The sequence below is a fragment of the Rhodamnia argentea genome, chromosome 3 (genome assembly GCF_020921035.1).
Source record: "Rhodamnia argentea isolate NSW1041297 chromosome 3, ASM2092103v1, whole genome shotgun sequence".
NCBI classification, from domain to species: domain Eukaryota; kingdom Viridiplantae; phylum Streptophyta; class Magnoliopsida; order Myrtales; family Myrtaceae; genus Rhodamnia; species Rhodamnia argentea.
Window position 1 is genome coordinate 31,364,649 of NC_063152.1, and position 21,214 is coordinate 31,385,862.

The following is a 21,214-nucleotide window of genomic DNA, read 5'->3' on the forward strand; positions in this document are numbered from 1 at the left end:
TCATTACAAAGTTAAGAATAAATTGGTGCAAATGCAATTAGTCTAAGACTCTTCTGGCACTTTTTCCAGCTTTTGCCTAGTGACAATAAAAGTTTAGGATTAAATTCGTAGCTTCCATATGTTTGATAGCTAATATCAGCCGGACCGGATGGTTGTTAACAAGATCGTCCGCGGAGAATTCTAAGACGGCAACGTTTGTTGTCGTATAATTACTTGAATTAGTCTTAAGCATTCCATGCGTCATTCCTCAAATTTTGGTACATTATTTTGTCCGTTCTTAATTTTTATATTCACCTATTGAATCAGCTTGGCCGTCTTGAGCCGGATTGCATTTTATTGACTCATGTTGACATCGGTCCCAACTTGATTCTATTAATAGCCCGAGAGCCGAGTCTCTTCATTGCAAGCCTAATAGCACCCACGTCGAAATCTCTACAACCTCAAGAAAATTTCGCAAGTGTTTCTTTGCCTTCTCTCTTTTTCGCCCTCGGAAGCTTAAAAGAGCATTATTAAGTTTTTCCAGTCATGGCATCGTCCATTATCTTCATGACCCTAGCTTTAGTTGCAGCAATTGTTCCTGTATCCGTGATGGGCACTGAGTTCATGGTTGGAGATGACAAGGGCTGGACCCTCAACTTCGACTACCAAGCCTGGGCCGAGGGGAAGCAGTTCTACGTCGGCGACAAGCTCGGTATGAATCCTACTCCTCCCATTTTTTCTGGCCCGTGCTGCACGAAACGTGCCCCTCTTCGAGCAGACGTGTGTACTTGTCCCTCGAAGTTACTGCATGAACCTGCACAATGTTGCACCAAACAAAATTTTAGTAGATCAAATCGATTGAAGTGGAATGATGTAAATGTTTTTTTCTGTCCTATGATGGGTATCATCACCTCAAAATTCTTCCACAATGGGTGTCGTGGTTAGCTGATGCCAAGAGAGAGGCCAATACTTCCTCTTTGTTGCAGTTTTCAAGTATCCGGGGGGCGCCCACAATGTCTTGAAAGTCAACGGGACTGGCTTCCAAGAGTGCGTGGCGCCGGCGGGCACCGTGGCTCTGACCACCGGGAACGACGTCATTACCCTTTTGACCCCAGGGAGAAAGTGGTACATCTGCGGCGTCGGCAAGCATTGTGCGTCTGGCAACATGAAGCTAGTCATAACCGTGCTGCCAAAAATGGAGTCGCCAGAGCCAGAGCCAGCGCCCGCGCCTGCAGCAGCTGAAGCCTCGGCTGCCGGAGGAAGTATTGTGCCCCGATATTACGCCTCAATCATGGCTGTCCTCGGCGTGATTGCCACTGTTATGGTTTGATTTATGTAAAGCTAGTCATTCATCCGGTTGGCCTTTCACTTGATGTTGTTTATTTCTTTTGCGATCTTTGCATTATTTGCAAAGTGTGGACGGTCAAGGTATTCTTTCATTGAGTCTTGGAAAGTACATTCGATTTAGCCGTTTATGCTGTTATTATTGAAAGGCTTTTCTATTCCAACCAATTTTGCAACCGGGAATGTCCTCGATCTATTGCTAGCTATGCAACTTGTCATTTTGGGTTCTTCACCTCATTTTCTGAGGCTTGTGCCTATTGGATTAGCACGGGAGTAAGATCCTCGACAATATTTTCGTTCGATATCTCATCTATCCAAGCTATTAACTAACGCGAATTCGAGTAGTTTGGAAATTTATGTATCAACTCATCGCATTCTGAATACTTTAACCACCATCCCGGCGCAAGCGATTTATCTCTCTAAATGCTATACGAATACTTTTGTCCTACCTTCTACATTAAATGTTGTATCTCGAGAAAAATTAAAAATTTCCAGTGAAAGATTGAGAGTTATTCTGCCGTGATCCAACGGTCACCAATGTCCCACGAACAGGTGTTCGAAAATTTTTAGAAGATAGAAAGAAGAGAGAAGAGGAGATGGAAGAAAGAGATGACTAACGGGGGCCAAAGGACAATGTGCATTAATTAGGCAGGTTGGCGGCTACAAAATCTTTGCCATTAGCATGACTTGTTTCATTAAACGATGATGTAAAAGTAGTTTGGATCGAACTTGATCAATGGATGGATTAGCGGTAAAGCCGTGATTTTGTGTGGGGAAGATACTTTTGAAGAGCCGCATTAGGTTTATCCGCACGTTGCGAGTTGTCGTACAAAAATATAATTACAACGGAACGTGGGATAGTTTAGCGCAAATACAACATTGCCTAAACATATCATTAGTTATAAACAATAATGTTGCGTTTGGTCGTATGAATTTCTAGTTAAGACAAAACTAGATAGGATAAGATAAGAAATCTAATGATTTTGTCATATCTTATCTACTATTTGGTGAATTGCGAATTTAAAATCAGATAAGCAGAGGCAAGGCATGGCTGATATCGACTCTATTTTGCTAAAACATCAAAATTCTTTAGAAATTATTCAGTGATGAGTTCTAATAAGTGAGTTATTATTGAGCAGAAGTTTGTGGCATCTGAATTCAAGCACGGGATCGATGAAGCAAACCCCGTAGACTCAAGGGTCTTGATTTTGAGTCGCATCCTTTGAGAATAACCCACTGGCTTTGTTTATTGTCTTGTTAAGTGAGTAAACAAGTACCGAACAATTTAATTATTCACAATTTTTCAACAAGTTGAAGATGCACTCATCCGGATCATCTAAGAGAGCTACCTTGAAAATCTATGAACAATCTCGAGTTCTTCGGAACATGTGGAAACTCCTTTCAAATATCGGAAAGGTTCAAGTAGTTAAAAAATGAGGGACGTGATCTCATATTTTGTAATAGATTTATGAATTTTTTGGTAATTCTCCCTAAAACACCTAGGATCCTCTTGTATTTGAAGTACCTAGACATAAGGAGAATGTAATCACATACATGTTCTGTAATTGTGTGACAAAAAAATAATATCACAAGTGCCGCAACTTTCTTAACGGGCTCATTTCAATGATCACCCGGATACCATAACTTGTCAAAGACGTTCCCTTGAATGACACTCGAATATCGTAACTTTTACAAGAGAATCATCTGAATGACACTTGTTGATTTTTTTTTTAAATTATGAAACTTTAAGTGATTAGCTGAAAAATTACGGCATCAAAATGAGCGCCGTTAGCATCATTTTCCCGCACTAGCGGAAATCGGTAAATTCCACAAGTAAATCTGGCTTTGGCCTTATTCAAACACATTTTGGTACCCTCCACTCCATATGTTTGGTAGCTCCACAGACGGCAACGCCGGACGCCCGCGGAGAATTCCAAGATGGCAACGGTGCCGTCACAGAATTCTTGAATCTGTCTTAACTTGATTCTATAAATAGCCCGAGAGCTGCTGAGTCTCTGCATTGCAAGCTCAATAGTTCCTTTGTCTTCTTCTTTTTTTTCCAACCATGGCATCGTCCATTATCTTCGTGACCTTAGCTTTACTTGCAGCATTTGGTCCTGCAACAGTGATGGGCATTGAGTTCATGGTTGGAGATGACAGGGGCTGGACCCTCAACTTCGACTACCAAGCCTGGGCCGAGGGGAAGCAGTTCTACGTCGGCGACAAGCTCGGTATGAATCCTACTCCTCCCGTTTTTCTCGCCCATGCCGCTCGAAGTGTGCCGTGCATTCGAGGCAAACATGCTTAGTTGTCCCCCAATGTTACTAGAAAAAATTGTCAAAAAAGTCTTAAACCTATTGCACTTTTGCCAATTCAGCCCTAAATCTTTTGTATTTGTGTCAATTCGGTCATGAGCCTTTTCTTTTTGTGCCAATTCAGTTTTAAAACTTTTGTATTTATGCCAATTTAGTCCATCTAGTCAACTTTAGCCAGCTAACGTTGACGTGGATGCAGACTGGCGCTCACATGGACAATTTTAATTAATATTTTAATATTTTTTGGATTGGTTTTTATTTTTATTTTTATTTTATTTTCTTCCTCTTTCCTTTTTTTTCCTTTTTTCTTCCTATGGCCGACGAGGTTGGCCTCACTCGAGCCGGATTTAGGGAAGGTCAACCTTGCCAACCCTAGCCTCTTGTCGATCATCGCCACCGGCGATCGGCCGGACGAAGAAGAAAGGAAAAGAAAAAAAGAAAGGGAAAGAAAAGAAATTAAGGAAAAAAGGAAAATAAAAAATATTAAAAATTATCCGCATCAATGCCCGCCGGCCAACGTTGGCCCGATGAGCTGAATTGACATAAATGAAAATGATTTATAATTAAATTTTAAAATATTTTTGGACTGAATTGACAATAGGTTTAGGAATTTTTTTGACAATTTTTCCTTTTAGCATAAACCGGCACAATGTTGCACCAAAGAAATTTTAATAGATGATGGGGGTGGTCATCACCTCAATTAGTTCTGGCATGAACATTCTTCTACAGTGGGTTTCATGGTTAGCTGATGCTAAGAGAGAGGCCGATACTTCCTCTTTGTTGCAGTCTTCATGTATCCGCAGGGAGCGCACAACGTCTTGAAAGTCAACGGGACCGGTTTCCAACAGTGCGCGGCGCCGGCGGGCACCGTGGCTCTGACCACTGGGAGTGACGTCATTCCCCTTTTGACCCCTGGGAGAAAGTGGTACATATGCGGCATCGGCAACCATTGTGCGGCCGGCAACATGAAGCTTGTGATAACCGTGCTACCAAAAACGGACTCGCCCACGCCCACGCACGCGCCCGCCCCTGCGCCTGTGCCTGCGCCCGCACCAGCAGCAGCCAAGTGCTAGGCTGCCGGAGGAAGCATCGCACCTCGATATTATGCCTTGATCTTGGCCGTCTTTGGTGTTATCGCAACAATCATGGTTTGATGTATCTTAAGTTGGTCATCCATCCTGTTCGTCATTTCACTCGATGTCGTTTATTTCGGTTGTAATCTTTGCACCTCAATAAGTGCGTTGTACTCTTGCTTATTTTCTCATAGTTTCTATGTCAAGTGTTGAATCTGAAAAAAAGACTATTAAAATTTTTCAATGAACGATTGAGAGTTGTTCTTTTGTGATCCAATGGTCACCAATGCTCGAAGAACGGATCTTCGAGAATTTCTACAAGATAGAAGAAGAGAGGAGGAGATGGAAGAAAGATAACCGAACTATGCAAGTGCACACTCAACATAAAATGCTCCTGGTATCAAGCATCGACCAAATTCGCCATCCATGATCTAAAATATGTTTTTTTCTTTTTTACGTGATACATTCGAGGAAAAAGAATCACGCACAAAAAATGTTACTAGCTAGGACATTGGAACATAAAAATAGGTTGGAAAGAATGAGGATTACAATCACCTCTTTATCAAAGGTATAGCTTTTGTAATAAACGTTTATCTTATCACAGAGAGGCATACATGGCTCTCTTTTGGAGAACTCTGGCCGTTGTAATTTTGTTTTTGTGCATTTGCATCGATGTGATAGGCGATTTCGATATGAGTATTGTGTAAAAAATATGTAACGGGATCAAGTTTGGATTCGGAAGCACCTACAGCGGTCAAGTAGATAGCGTCCTTCAAGATTTGGTGTATAAGACGGCTCATATCGGTTTTGATTATTACAGACAATCGACGGTCTTGGATCAAGGTTGCTATGGCCACGCAGCTTGCAATGGAGCTCTTTCCTGTTATGACTGCTTTACATGCTTAATAGCGGCTAGATACGATATTAGAGATGGTTGTCCACAAAACACGGGCGCCCGCGTGTAGCTTGAGGATTGTAGGATTAGGTACCGAAATTATCATTTCTCGAAATGAATAATAGGCCAAGAGTGTCGTTAATTTGGGTTAATTATCACTTTTGTGTTGACTTGTTTTGTTTAATGCATTGGATCTCAATGCCTGCGCAGTGCGCGCGAAGAAATTTTCCCTTCGTGTTTGGTCATGTGACATCAAAGCTTGAAAAATTAAAAAGCTCAATCATCAGACGGCTTCTTTTGAATGCATATATTTTATGTATCGATTTTTTTTAATAACATCCTATTTGCGAATACTCAGATCAATCAATCTCTACGGATGTACATCTTAAACTTGAGCTTTTCTATGATACAATACTGTATTGCATAACTCTTTTACTTAGTTTATGACATTTTATACTTTCTATGAGGAATACTATAGTATCTTAAAGTTTCAAATTTTTGTTTTCGATTAACAATGTTTTCAACAGGTGATTGCGATATAATGGTGTAATGTCCGAACTTGGAATTTCTCATTAGATGATTTTGCACTTGGTTTCAACAAAAACATCTTGGATAAAAAGGTCACATTTTATGACATCTTCTTGTTTAAGTTACAGCCAAATAGAAAAATGTCATAAAAGTGGAAGTTTTTATAATATTTGCAATGTCATGATGTAAGTGAAGATTTCCAGAATTATTTTATTTTTCGTTTTACGACCTTACGAAATTATATTGACGTCATATGACATTTTGTGACAACCAAATGCAGAAAGTCATTTTGGTAGTAGATACAACAATTACCATTACGGGTGTGCAACCAAACCAGGCAAAACAGGGAACCGGACCGGACTGCCCGAAAAATAGGTTCGGTTTCCGATTTTAAATTTTTAGAACTGGTTTGAACAGATCCGATTATCGGTTCCAAGTGAAGACCCACCCGAGAACCGGACCAGTTTTGAAACCAGTTCTTAGTTATAGTAAAAACAAACATAATTTCCCTACTTGAGTCTAACTCTACCTTGCCTTATTTGTTTCTTCTCCATTCTTGGCCGGCTCTCTCTCTCTCTTCTTTGGAGCAATATTTTACTTGGATGAATGGGGAACAGAGTTTTACAATTTATGTTTGATGTTACATGTTTGAATTTTTTATTGTTTATAATTGTACGTGGCTACGTGTTTGGACTTTTCATCGATCGTTTATAGTTGTACGTGACCAAGTATTTAGCGGATATGGATTTACGTTGATCATCTTTTACTTTGAACTATTTTATTGCTCATATTATTTTGCTGTAAAAAATAAAATCAAAAAAGGAAAAAAAAATAGATTCTCGGCAGATCTTGAAGTTGGACCAAAAAAACATTGTAGATTCTAGAACCGGTTCCAGAAGAACATGTAAATTTTAGGTATCAAAAACTAAGAACTTTGATTATAGCAGGATAGGTTCTAGACGTGGAACCTATCCATCTTGGAACCGATCACTGAAGCTGCATTTGATCGTTCGAATTTGAGCGCTTAAGTATGTGAGAAGCGACTGAGGAAAAGAGGACTTTTTCATTTCTCTTTTTCCCTAATCTCCAATGAAAGCTTCGATCCCCGGAGAAATAGTGGACTGCAGAACGAACTCTTCCCCCGACCCAACTCGCTCGTGCTGCAATGGTGGTGCCATTTTAATCCGGTTTTAATTATTATCCTATCCGGACTCAAATCCGGATAGTGATTAAAGAATCCCATTAAATTCGATTACATCGGAAGATATTGTGAATGAAAAATGGGTCTGTCTTGTAAAGATAATTAAACAACATTAAAGCAAGGAGTATTTACCATGAATCGAGCAACTCGATGGGTCATCTAGGATTTGGCAGTTTACTTGAAATTTTTTTTGGACCATGTCGACTCGACCCATGTAGACTCGTTATTTAATGAGTTCGGTATTTTTTTTTTATCACGAATGATACATTTAAGTTCGTTATCCAGCTCATCCTGTTGAGGCCCGCCATTGATATGGTCTATTAGTAAACTCGATTATATAGCCATAAGTTTGAGGCCTCAATTGCAGAGTATCAAAAGAGAAGGAGCAATGCTAGCTCATCAAAATGGAAACTGTTGTTCTTCGTCATATGATTGACTTGACCGGACGTATCGAAATAAATTTATTCTTGGAGCATGTAGGATTAAAAAAAGAAAATTATCATCCTATGTACATCAGGATGGGAGGACTTACACAGCGATATAATGGAGATCATCCCCGTGCTCTTCGAGTTTGTCTTTGCAAAGTTATCGGTCTGGATGCAACAAAGAGAATGTGCTATGAGAAGGTAACGACAATGGCCTTGTGCCATCAAGAATACCTCGTGGACACAACAACGAAATTGTAAGAAAGTGGATTCCTCTTGGGCAAACTATGGAAAAGGCCACGCTCAACACAAAATGCTCGTTAACTTCAAGCATCGACAAAATTCGTCACCCATGATCTTAATTTACCTGATAAATACTAAGGAAAAACAACGCACACACGTAGCTGGCGAGAGTCACGTTTTGTGAATTCTGTCTCAAACCTTTTAATTGGGTCAATTGAGTACTAAACCTTTTCATGTGTTGCCGATTGAGTCCATCGGGTCAATCTCGGCTGGAAATCGCCGATGTAGATTTCGACTGTCTTACGTGGCACGGCTAGTGTTGACGTGGATGATTTTTTTAAGTTTTTAATTTTTTATGATTTTTTTTTAATTTTTACTTTTATTTTTCCTTTGTTTCTTTTCTTCTCTTTTCCTTCTTTTCTTTTTGTTTTTACTAAGGCCAGGGCAACGAAGCTCTCACCTATTGCGGGTGAGGCTAACCTCACCAACTCGGAGACCCTCACCGGCCACAGTAAAGAAAAAAGTAAAGAAGGAAAAGAGAATAAAAGAATAAAAAAGAATAAATACAAATTTAAAAAAAAATTAAAATATTTAAAAATTCTGCATGTCAAGCATTGATAAAATTCGTCATCCATGATCTTAGCTCACCTGATAATTGCTAGAGAAAAACATCACACGCACATAACGATGTAAACTAGGACATTGTTAGATATAAATAGAATGGAAACGATGAGGATTTGTACTCTACAAATTACACTCTACCTCTTTATCAAAGCTACGGCTTTTATGTTAAGCGTTTCTTTCATCCTAGAGAGGCATACATGGCTCTTTTCTGGAAAACTCTTGTAATTGTAATTTGGTTCTATAGCATTTGTAGGGATGCGACAGTTGGTTCCGATACGTTGTTTATATACAAGGTATGTAATGGGATTAAGTTCGAATCCGGAAGCACCTATAGCCAACAAGTAGATAGCGTCCTTCAAGATTTGGTGGCTGAAATAGCAGATAGCGGTTTCAATTGTTACAGACAATCAACAGCTTTGGGTCAAAGTTGCTATGGCCATGCAGCCTGCAATGGAGATCTTTCGCGTGATGGTTGCCTGGGATGCCTTGTATCGGCTAGATATAGTATAACATAGGGTTGTCCTGAAAATACCGGTGCCCAAGGGCAGCTTAAGGATTGTCGGATTAGGTATGAAAATTACAATTCACAGAATGAATGGGGATTAATCGCCGTATCAAGAGTGTTGCTAATTTGGATTGAGAATCAATTATGTTGGCTAATTATGTTGGTGCCCCATGCCTTAGAGCTCACTGCCTTCGCAATTTTTCCTTCAATTTTTGGTCAAGTGGCATGTTATGTTCGAATGCTCGGATCAATCAATATCAACGCATGTATCTATTAAATTCAGGATTTCTCTGATATATTGCACAACTCCTTTATTTGGTTTATGGCACTTTATAGTTTATACTTGACCACGAGGAAATGATGTAATCCTGTAAAATCTAAAAATAACGAAGTTACAACGAAGTTGCATATGTCCCTATAAAATTATTTTGTTTCATTTACGATTTTTTTCAACACATGGTTGCCATAAGATGGTTTAACGTCGGACCAAAGAAATTTCTCGTGGTATGATTCCCTTCTTGGATTCAACGAAACGTCGACCATTGAAAACGTCACATTCATGACATCTCTTGTTTAAGTCATAATTAAATAGACAAATGCCATAAAAAGGTAATTTTTTATAGTAATTGGCACGTTACCATGGAGAATTATCAAAAAAGTCTTAAACCTATTATAATTATGTCAATTCAGTTTTAAACTTTTTTTTTGGGCAATTCAGCTTTAAATCTTTTACATTTATGCCCATTTAGTCCATTTGAACGATGGACACCGACGTGAATAATTTTTAATTATATTTTAATATTTCATATGTATTTTTACTTTTATTCTTTTCTTTTTCTTTCTTTATTTTCTTTCTGTCTCTTTTTTTTTTTTTTCACTTTGTGGCCAACGAGGGTTATCGGAGCTTGCCGGCCACTGGATTAGGCCATCGCAGCTGCGGGTGAGGCCCCCTCAACGGGATTAGGACGAGGGCAACCTCGCCATGGTTTGCCCACCACGACGCCTCTCAAAGGTCCGGGTTTGCGAGGTGTGGCTCGACCGCGGGCAAGTCCGCCTTCGCGGCCGACCGGTGAGGCTGCCCTCTCATGCGGATGCTATGGCCTCGCCTAGCCTGGGCGAGGCCGATCGGGGGCTTTGTGGACCTCGCCTCGTGGTCGGCGAGCTTCGACGACCCTCGCCGGCGACAGGGTGTAAGAGAAAAATAAACACAGAAAGAAAAGAAAAGAAAAGAATAAAAAGTAAAGAAAAAATGAAAAGGAAATATTAAAATATTATTAAACATTATCAACGTAAGCGGCCGGTCAAATGGACAATGAACGGGGCTTGGGCAAGGATGCTGTGGTCATGCAACATGCAATGGAGTTCTTTCGCACCTTGATTGCACGGAATGCTTAGCATCGGCTAGACAGGACATAACAGAGGGTCGTCCAGATAATACTGGTGCCCAAATACAGCTTAAGGATTGTCGAATTAGGTATGAAAGTTATTATTTCACGGAATAGGTCAAGAGTATTGTTAATTTGGGATTTAGACTTATCTGTTGACTCGATTTACTGGTGCCCCATTAGGAGTACATTGGATCCCACTGCTTGTGCGCGCATCTTTGTGGTACCAATTGTTGCTTCATTAGCCCCTTCTCATCAATGGACTCCTGACGTATACGAAGGAGCGCGCTTCGCTCGGTAAATTCCTACTCTATTCTATCTCCTATCAACAATATAAAAAAAATTATTACTTCTTCGATCCTAAATCTATTGCAATTGTGTCAATTTATTTTCGAACCTTTTTTTTTTTTTATCAATTCAGTCCAAAACCTTTTGCATTTGTGCCAATTCACTCCATCCGATTATTTTTGAACGGAAATAGCCGACGTGGACAATTCTTAATAATATTTTATTATTTTTAAATTTTTAAATTTTCTTCTCTTTCTTCTTCCTCTAACCAATCATTGAGGTCCAGTGATCGGCCGTAGGCGAGGGCAAGCCCCGCCTATCCTTGGCGAAGTTCGACCTCATAGTTGCTAGGCAAGGTTGGTCGGGCCTTGATTGGACATGGCTCAACCTTGCAGTCGCTAGGCGAGGTTGAGCCTCGCCGTGGGCGGGCATGGCTCACCCTCACCAATAGCCGACGAGGGCTAGTTTCGCTAGAGGCGGGGGAGATTGACCTCGACAATTGGTTGGAGGAAGAAGAAATGGAAGAAAAGAAAAAAAAAAAAAGAGAAAGAGAAAGAGAAAAAATAAAATAAAAATATAATTTAAACTATCCATGTCAACGATGGTCGAGCCACATTAGCATTTCTAATGAAAAGTGGCCGGATGGATTGAATTGGCTCAAATGCAAAAGGGTTAGGATTCAATGGATAAAAAAAAAGGTTTAAGATTGAATTTGCATAATTATAATATGTTTTAAGACTTCTTTTGGTAGTTTTCCTATTTAGTCCTGTGATATCAACACTTGAACAATAAAAAGCTTATTGATTAGACGGTTCTTGATGTATCATATTATCTTTTAGGACATGCTAAATTGGAATTCTCGGTTAACCAATCTCTATGCATGTATCTATTAAATTCCAGCTTTTCTATGATTCAATGTTGCAGCGCACAACTCCGTTATTTGGTATATGAACTTTTATATTTTACCATGAGGAAATGCCATAATCTTGTAAAATTTCCAAAAAATCGAATAACTAATCAAGACAATTTTTTTTTTCATATGTTTTCAACGTGTGATTACCATAAAATAGTTAGGAATCGCGCACTGATTTCAGAAAAATAATCCGAGCAAGCAATTCACAGTGACAGAATGTAATAATAAAAGGAATAGAATTAGAAGAACACACTTTTCATATTGAAAATAGATTTGTCACTAGGGCCGCCATGCCTTAAAGCATCAAAACGAGGTATCTCAAAATGTGCCGATTATGACTTATTAAGTATCTTTCAAGAATGAGGATGAGAAAATAACCTGTTTTATTAAGTGATTCGACCGCCTAAGGAATGGGAATCACGTCAAAAGTTTGCGACTTAATTTAAGAAATATGGAGTACAAACAAACGAAGAATTAAAAAAAAGGAGAAAAGTAGAGATTGGATGTGGACCCCCGACAATAACATGGAAAAAGTGGAGGGGGAAGATCAAATTGTGGCCGTTCCTCTAATAGTGGAACCTCCACTCAGTTTGGGTCCATTTGTCCCGTTGACCGACTTTGGGCTTCCCTATAGTACAAGGGGACTTCAAAGTCTCCAATCAAACAAGGATCGTCAATTTTTTTTTTTAAATTTTTAGTTTTATTTTTCCTTTGTTTCTTTTTTTTCTCTTTTCCTTTTTTTTTTTTTTACTATGGCCCGGGCAACGAAGCTCCCACTTGCTACGGGCGAGGCTAGCCTCACCAACTTGGCGACCCTCTCTGGCCACAGTAAAGAAAAAAGTAAAGACGGAAAAGAGAATAAAAGATTAAGAAAAGAATAAATAAAAATTTTAAAAAAGTTAAAATATTTAAAAATTATGCATGTCAGTATTGGCCGTGTCACAAATGACAATTTGAGTGCACATCAGTGATTTTTAGTTAAAATTATTTGGATAGACTCAATTAGCAAAATATAATAATGTTTAGGACTCAATTAACACAAATGACAGATTTGCAACTAAATTAACACGAGTATAATAAGTTTAGGATTTTTTGGTAATTTACCCTTACTATCAAGCATTGATAAATTCGTCATCCATGATCTTAGCTTACCTGATAATTGCTAGGGAAAAACATCACACACACATAACGATGTAAACTAGGACATTGTAAGATATAAATAGAAAGGAAACGGTGAGGATTTGTACTCTACAAATTACACTCTACCTCTTTATCAAAGCTACGGCTTTTATATTAAGCGTTTCTTTCATCCTAGAGAGGCATACATGGCTCTTTTCTGGAAAACTCTTGTAATTGTAATTTGGTTCTATAGCATTTGCAGGGATGCGACAGTTGGTTCCGATACGTCGTTTATATACAAGGTATGTAATGGGATTAAGTTCGAATTCGGAAGCACCTATAGCCAACAAGTAGATAGCGTCCTTCAAGATTTGGTGGCTGAAACGGCAGATAGCGGTTTCAATTGTTACAGACAATCAACGGCTTCGGGTCAAGGTTGCTATGACCATGCAGCATGCAACGGAGATCTTTCGCGTGATGGTTGCCCGGGATGCCTAGTATCGGCTAGAGATAGTATAACATAGGGTTGTCCTGAAAATACCGGCGCCCAAGTGCAGCTGAAGGATTATCGGATTAGGTATGAAAATTACAATTTCACAGAATGAATGGGGATTAACCGCCGTATCAAGAGTGTTGCTGATTTGGATTGAGAATCAATTATATGTTGGCTAATTATGTTGGTGCCCCATGCCTTGAAGCTCACTGCCTTCGCAATTTTTCCTTCAATTTTTGGTCAAGTGGCATGTTATATTCGAATGCTCGGATCGATCAACATCAACGCATGTATCTATTAAATTCAGGATCTCTCTGATATATTGCACAACTCCTTTATTTGGTTTATGGCACTTTATAGTTTATACTTGACCACGAGGAAATGATGTAATCCTGTAAAATCTAAAAATAACGAAGTTACAACGAAGTTTCATATGTCCCTATAAAATTATTTTGTTTCATTCAAGATGTTTTTCAACACATGGTTGCCATAAGATGGTTTAACGTCGGACCAAAGAAATTTCTCGTGGTATGATTCCCTTCTTGGATTCAACGAAACGTCGACCATTGAAAACGTCACATTCATGACATCTCTTGTTTAAGTCATAATTAAATAGACAAATGCCATAAAAATGTAATTTTTTATAGTAGTTGGCACGTTACGATGGAGAATTATCAAAAAAGTCTTAAACCTATTATAATTATGTCAATTCAGTTTTAAACTTTTTTTTTTGGGCAATTCAGCTTTAAATCTTTTACATTTATGCCCATTTAGTCCATTTGAACGATGGACACCGACGTGAATAATTTTTAATTATATTTTAATATTTCATATGTATTTTTACTTTTATTCTTTTCTTTTTCTTTCTTTATTTTCTTTCTATCTTTTTTTTTTTTTTTTTCACTTTGTGGCCAACGAGGGTTATCGGAGCTTGCCGGCTACCGGATTAGGCCATCGCAGCTGCGGGTGAGGCCCCCTCAACGGGATTAGGACGAGGGCAACCTCGCCATGGTTTGCCCACCACGACGCCTCTCGAAGGTCCGGGTTTGCGAGGTGTGGCTCGACCGCGGGCAAGTCCGCCTTCGCGGCCGACGGGTGAGGCTGCCCTCTCATGCGGATGCTATGGCCTCGCCTAGCTCGGGCGAGGCCGATCGGGGGCTTCGTGGACCTCGCCTCGTGGTCGGCGAGCTTCGACGACCCTCGCCGGCGACGGGGTGTAAGAGAAAAATAAACACAGAAAGAAAAGAAAAGAAAAGAATAAAAAGTAAAGAAAAAATGAAAAGGAAATATTAAAATATTATTAAACATTATCAACGTAAGCGGCCGGTCAAATGGACAATGAACGGGGCTTGGGCAAGGATGCTGTGGTCATGCAACATGCAATGGAGTTCTTTCGCACCTTGATTGCACGGAATGCTTAGCATCGGCTAGACAGGACATAACAGAGGGTCGTCCAGATAATACTGGTGCCCAAATACAGCTTAAGGATTGTCGAATTAGGTATGAAAGTTATTATTTCACGGAATAGGTCAAGAGTATTGTTAATTTGGGATTTAGACTTATCTGTTGACTCGATTTACTGTGGCCCCATTAGGAGTACATTGGATCCCACTGCTAGTGCGCGCATCTTTGTGGTACCAATTGTTGCTAGCTTCATTAGCCCCTTCTCATCAATGGACTCCTGACGTATACGAAGGAGCACGGTTTGCTCGATAAATTCCTACTCTATGTCTATCTCCTATCAACAATATAAAAAAAATTATTCCTTCTTCGATCCTAAATTTATTGCAATTGTATCAGTTCATTTTTGGACCTTTTTTTTTTTAATCAATTCAATCCAAAACTTTTTACATTTGTGGCAATTCACTCCATCCGATTGCTTTTGAACGGAAATAGCTGACATAGACAATTCTTAATAATATTTTAATATTTTAATATTTTTTTCTCTTTCTTCTTCCTCTAGCCAATCGTTGAGGTCCAATGACCAGCTAGAGGCGAGGGCAAGCACTGCCTACCCTTGGCAAAGTTCGACCTCACCGTCGTGGGGCAAGGTTGGCCGGGCCTTGATTGGACATGGCTCGACCTTGTAGTCGCTAGGCGAGGTTGAGCCTCGCCGAGGGCGGGCATGGCTCCCCCTCACCAATAGCCGACGAGGGCTAGTTTCGCTAGAGGTGGGGGAGATGGACCTCGTCGGACCTCGGCGATCGGCTGGAGGAAGAAGAAATGAAAGAAAAGAAAAGAAAGAGAAAGAAAAATAGAATAAGAAAATAAAAATAAAAATATAATTTAAACTATCCATGTCAACGCTGATTACGCCACGTTAGCATTTCTGATGAAAAGTGGCCGGATAAATTAAATTGACATGAATGCAAAAGGCTTAAGATTGAATTTGCATAATTATAATATGTTTAGGACTTCTTTTGGTAGTTTTCTTGTTTAGTCCTGTGATATCAACACTTGAACAATAAAAAGCTTATTGATTTTTTTTTTGGTCCAAAAAAAGCTTATTGATTGGACGGTTCTTGATGTATCAAATTATCTTTTAGGACATGCTATATTGGAATTCTCGGTTAACCAATCTCTATGCATGTACCTATTACATTCCAGCTTTTCTATGATTCAATGTTGTGGTGCACAACTCCGTTATTTGGTATGTGAACTTTTATATTTTACTACAAGGAAATGCCATAATCTTGTAAAATTTCCAAAAAATCGAATAACTAATCAAGACAATTTTTTTTTTCATATGTTTTCAACGTGAGATTACCATAAAATAGTTAGGAATGGCGCACCGATTTTAGAAAAATAATCCCACAGTGACAGAATGTATTAATAAAAAGAATAGAATTAGAAGAACCCACTTTTCACATTGAAAATAGATTTGCCACTCGGGCCGCCATGCCTCAAAGTATCAAAACGAGGTATCTCAAAATGTGCCGATTATGACTTATTAAGTATCTTTCAAGAATGAGAATAGAAAATAGCCTGTTTTATTGTTTTATTAAGTGATTGGACCGCCTTAGGAATTGGAATCACGTCAAAAGTTTGCGACTTAATTTAAGAAATTAAGAAATATGGAGTACAAACAAACGAAGAAAAAAAAAAGGAGAAAAGTAAAGATTGGACGTGGACCCGACAATCACATGGAAAAACTCGATGGGGCCTCTAATAGTGGAACCTCCACTCAGTTTGGGTCCGTTTGTCCCGTTGACCGACTTTGCGCTTCTCTATAGTACAAGGGGACTCCAAAGTCTTCAATCGAACAAGGATCGTCAATTTTTTTAATTTTTACTTTTATTTTTCCTTTCTTTCTTTTCTTCTCTTTTCATTCTTTTCTTTTTGTTTTTACTATGGCTCAGGCAACGAAGCTCCCCACTTGCTACGGGCAAGGCTAGCCTCACCGACTTGGCGACCCTCGCCGGCCACAGCAAAGAGAAAAGTAAAGACGGAAAAGAGAATAAAAGAATAAGAAAAGAATAAATAAAAATTTAAAAAAATTAAAAATATTTAAAAATTATGCATGTCAAGATTGGCCGTGCCACAAATGACAAATTGAGTGCACATCAGTGATTTTTAGTTAAAATTATTCGGATAGACTCAATTAGCAAAATATAATAATGTTTAGGATTCAATTAATACAAATGACAAATTTGCGACTAAATTAACACAAGTAATAAGTTTAGGATTTTTTGGTAATTTACCCTTACTATCAAGCATTGATAAATTCGTCATCCATGATCTTAGGTTACCTGATAATTGCTAGGGAAAAACATCACACACACATAACGATGTAAACTAGGACATTGTAAGATATAAATAGAACGGAAACGACGAGGATTTGTACTCTACAAATTACATGGCTCTTTTCTGGAAAACTATGGTAATTGTAATTTGGTTCTATAGAATTTGTAGGGATGTGACAGGTGGTTCCGATACGTCGTTTATATACAAGGTATGTAACGGGATTAAGTTCGAATCTGGAAGCACCTATAGCCAACAAGTAGATAGCATCCTTCAAGATTTGGTGGCTGAAACAGCATATAGCGGTTTCAATTGTTACAGACAATCAACAGCTTTGGGTCAAGGTTGCCATGGCCACGCAGCCTGCAACGGAGATCTTTCGTATGATGGTTGCTTGGGATGCTTAGTATGCTAGGATTCAATAGACAAAAAAAAAAAGGTTTAAGATTGAATTTGCACAATTGTAATATGTTTAGGACTTCTTTTGATAGTTGTCCTATTTAATCCTGTGATATCAACGCTTGAACAATAAAAAGCTTATTGATTAGACAGTTCTTGATGTATCGAATTATCTTTTAGGACATGCTATATTGGAATTATCGGTTAACCAATCTCTATGCATGTACCTATTGAATTCCAGCTTTTCTATGATAAAATGTTGTATTGCACAACTCCGTTATTTGGTATATGAACTTTTATATTTTACTACGAGGAAATGCCAAAATCTTGTAAAATTTCCAAAAAATAGAATAACTAATCAAGACAATTTTTTTTCATATGTTTTCAACATGTGATTACAATAAAATAGTTAGGAATCACACACCAATTTCAGAAAAATAATTTGAGCAAACAATGGACAGTGACAAAATGTAATAATAAAAGAAATAGAGTCAGAAAAACACACCGGAGAATTTGTTATCGAAGTTCACCCAAACTTGAGTTACGTCTCCGTGCAGAGGCACTTTATAAATCCACTAGTTTTTGAGAAAAATAGGAATACAATTGATGATATTCTCACAAGATCATGGCATAAAGAGATTGAGAACACTCAGAATACCATCACGGACTCTCTTTTTCTTTTTTCTCTCTATTCGCTACTTTGCGCTTCTTTTTCTCGCTTTTGTGACGGCTACTACCTTTACATCGTTCATATAAGTGAACGGAGCTCGTCGGCCACCGGGTTAGGCCATCGTGGCCGTGAGCGAGGCCGTTTCGCCCGGATCGGGGTGAGCGCAACCTCGCCATGGATTGCCCGCCGCTTCCCCTTGCGATGGTTTGGCTTCGCGAGGTGCGGCCCGCACCTCCGCGAGCGGCGGGCGAGGCTGCCCTCACTCGCCATCGTTATGGCCTAGCCTAGCCTAGGCGAGGTCGATCGAGGGCTTCGTGGACCTTGCCTAGTGGCCGGCGAGCTCGCCACCACAAGTGTGTAAGAGAAAAATAAAGACAGAAAGAAAAGAAAAAATATTAAAATATTATTAAACATTATCAACGTCAGCGGCCAATCAAATGGACTGAATTGGCACAATATGAAAGGTTTATGATTGAATTGGCAATAGAAAAGGTTTAGGACTAAATTAACACAATAGCAATAAGTTATAACTTTTTTGGTAATTTTCACCACGTTATGATGTAAGTAAAAAATTCCATAAACCAGATTTTTTTTTTCATTTTACGACCTTATGGAAATTTCTTCATTAATATTGAACGTTGTATGACGTTGTCACAATCAAATACAAAAGCCATTTGGGTGTAGGTATAACATTTAACAATAAACCTTAGAAAATCTTGTCAAATTCAATCACATTAATATCTACCATTCTAGGTGGCACACTTAGAGAAGACTTTAATATAATACATATATATTATTAATAAATTTCTGATTGTTATTTAATGGTTTTCCCTTTAATAAATGGCTGCTTCCATGAAATTGTGATTGTTAAAGAGTTTATTTTGCTAAGTTCTATAAATTTAGTATTCATCATCCGTTAATGAACTTCCAATCCTATAAACCTTTTCTACTGTTGCATATCAAGATATATCTTCAATTTGTGAACTGTTTGTGAAAATCCTAACACGACCTAATAATGTCAAGAAAATTGCTCCGTGGTCCATGAAGGAATATAATGTCAACAGCATTTTGGTTGTAAGTTTACATTTATCACGAAATTCATTATTCAGCTATAATTTAGTGATTCTTAAGATAAATATAATCTTTCATGTAAGTAAACAACATTTTCCTTCTCAAACAAACATATTTCTGAACTATTAGTAGAACTACTGAACCTCTTAAATTGCTTTTGGACTCCCTATAGATACTCTATTCTTGAAAAGAGAGAGAGAGAGAGAGAGAGAGAGAGAGAGAGAGAGAGAGAGAGAGAGAGAGAGAGAGAGAGAGAGAGAGCATGTATTTGAGTTCTTTGAACCATTAGAACAGTCATTTTATAGTGACTAATTAAATAATTAAATACCACATGCATTGCTTTGATTATTCATCATTTGAAAAGGTAAATTCTGATATTTAGCCGAAATGTCTATGTGAAAATTAAAACTTTTAGGGTGTGTTTGTTTCATGGAAAACTCAAAATTTTAAAAATATTTTCTTAAAGAAAATCGTTTGGATCGCTCACAAAAATGAATGAATGCAAAATATTTAGGCATGAATTGTTATATATAATGAAAACATTTTTCATTAACTAATTATTTTAAGAGATATAACAAATTATTTTTCAGAAAATATTTTGCCAAATCTTGAGTTTTTCGTGAAACAAACACACCAATTGTAAATAACGCAGGTCTAATAATTAGTATACTTGCATGTAAATAGTGGAGATTGTCATGGTCTAAAATTCAAAAAATCATAGGCTAAAGGATTATTAGGTTAATTATTTAACTAACCTAATTCGAACTCTCCCAAGTCCATACCAAATTGCAACTTAAGGTTCAAATAAATTATCTTGCAAAGATTTTTTTTTTTTAAAATTGGAGTCGCCACTAATCATTTATGGTAGGTCGACTAGAAACCTAAATAAAATAGCGGGAGAACTATTTTATTTCTACAAATTAGAGATTAAGAGTTTGGGGACTTGATTACGCTAGATTGCTCTAATGCCCTTTCGGTACCATTTATTACATGAAAAATTATTTAAGAAAGCAACATTAATTGATTTTAACCTAAGTCACTAACAAAGATTATCATGCGAGTGCACAATCAATTAATGAACATCCAGAAGTTAATATAACTCGGGGTGCATGCGCTACACAAAACATTGTTTTTTTTTTTTTCGATCTTTTGTATGAATGAATGAACCTATTATGAATGATGCAATGTCATGAATTAGATGCAAGACTAAACAAGATGACATGCAAATTAAATTAAATTAATATACAAGTGAGATCATGGTTTAATTAAATTAACTATGTGACATGTAAATTAATTAAAACCTAGACATGCAATTCTAATACGCAATATAAGCTAAAATGCAACCTAATATGACATGGCATAGATAACGTGGCATGGATGACATGGCATGGATGACATGACATGGATGACGTGGCATGGATGACGTGGCAAGGATGAATGATTTTTTTTTTTTTATATTTTCGGATGAATTAATTTCCTAAAATAGAACTATGCCAAAACAATATTTATCTTGCATATTTTAGAGTTTAAATTGACCTAAACCATAATATATTAAGATAGATTATTTTAGGCATAAAATTCTATTTAAACATGCAATTTCTATCCTAAAATGCAATCTAATCTAATTATTTTCAAAAAGGATTAGATATGCAATTGTCTACGTGATGCTATTTTTGAAAAGATATGCAATTTTCAAATATGGAAAGTGAATGAATGCAAACTTTTTAGAATTTTCGAGATTAGATCATGCGACGGATATATTCTAAAAAATATAACAATCAAACAATTCAAATCAAATTAGAAAAGTGAATATGTCAATCAATGTCAATCAAGAAAATAGATATATCAATCAAGTTTTGAAATATTTCACGAATATTTGAGTCAATCTTTAATTCGTAATCCTACGATTAACTATTGAAATCAAATCCATGTCTAATCGAGTATTCCATCAATAATCTTAAAGACAAGTTGCGGATTAGGAAAATAAATTTTCCTAAACAACC

The 21,214-nt window shown here is 37.8% G+C and overlaps 1 protein-coding gene across 1 annotated transcript; it reads left to right on the forward strand.

Annotated features, from left to right (window-relative positions):
* Nucleotides 1-200: 200 nt before the first annotated feature.
* Nucleotides 201-4,711, forward strand: LOC115746443. The gene is made up of 4 exons (XM_048275665.1): nt 201-691; nt 966-1,303; nt 3,359-3,554; nt 4,425-4,711. Exons 1-4 carry the CDS (start codon nt 526-528, stop codon nt 4,709-4,711), a joined length of 987 nt encoding a protein of 328 aa, XP_048131622.1. The 5' UTR covers nt 201-525.
* The last annotated feature ends 16,503 nt before the right edge of the window (nt 4,712-21,214 follow it).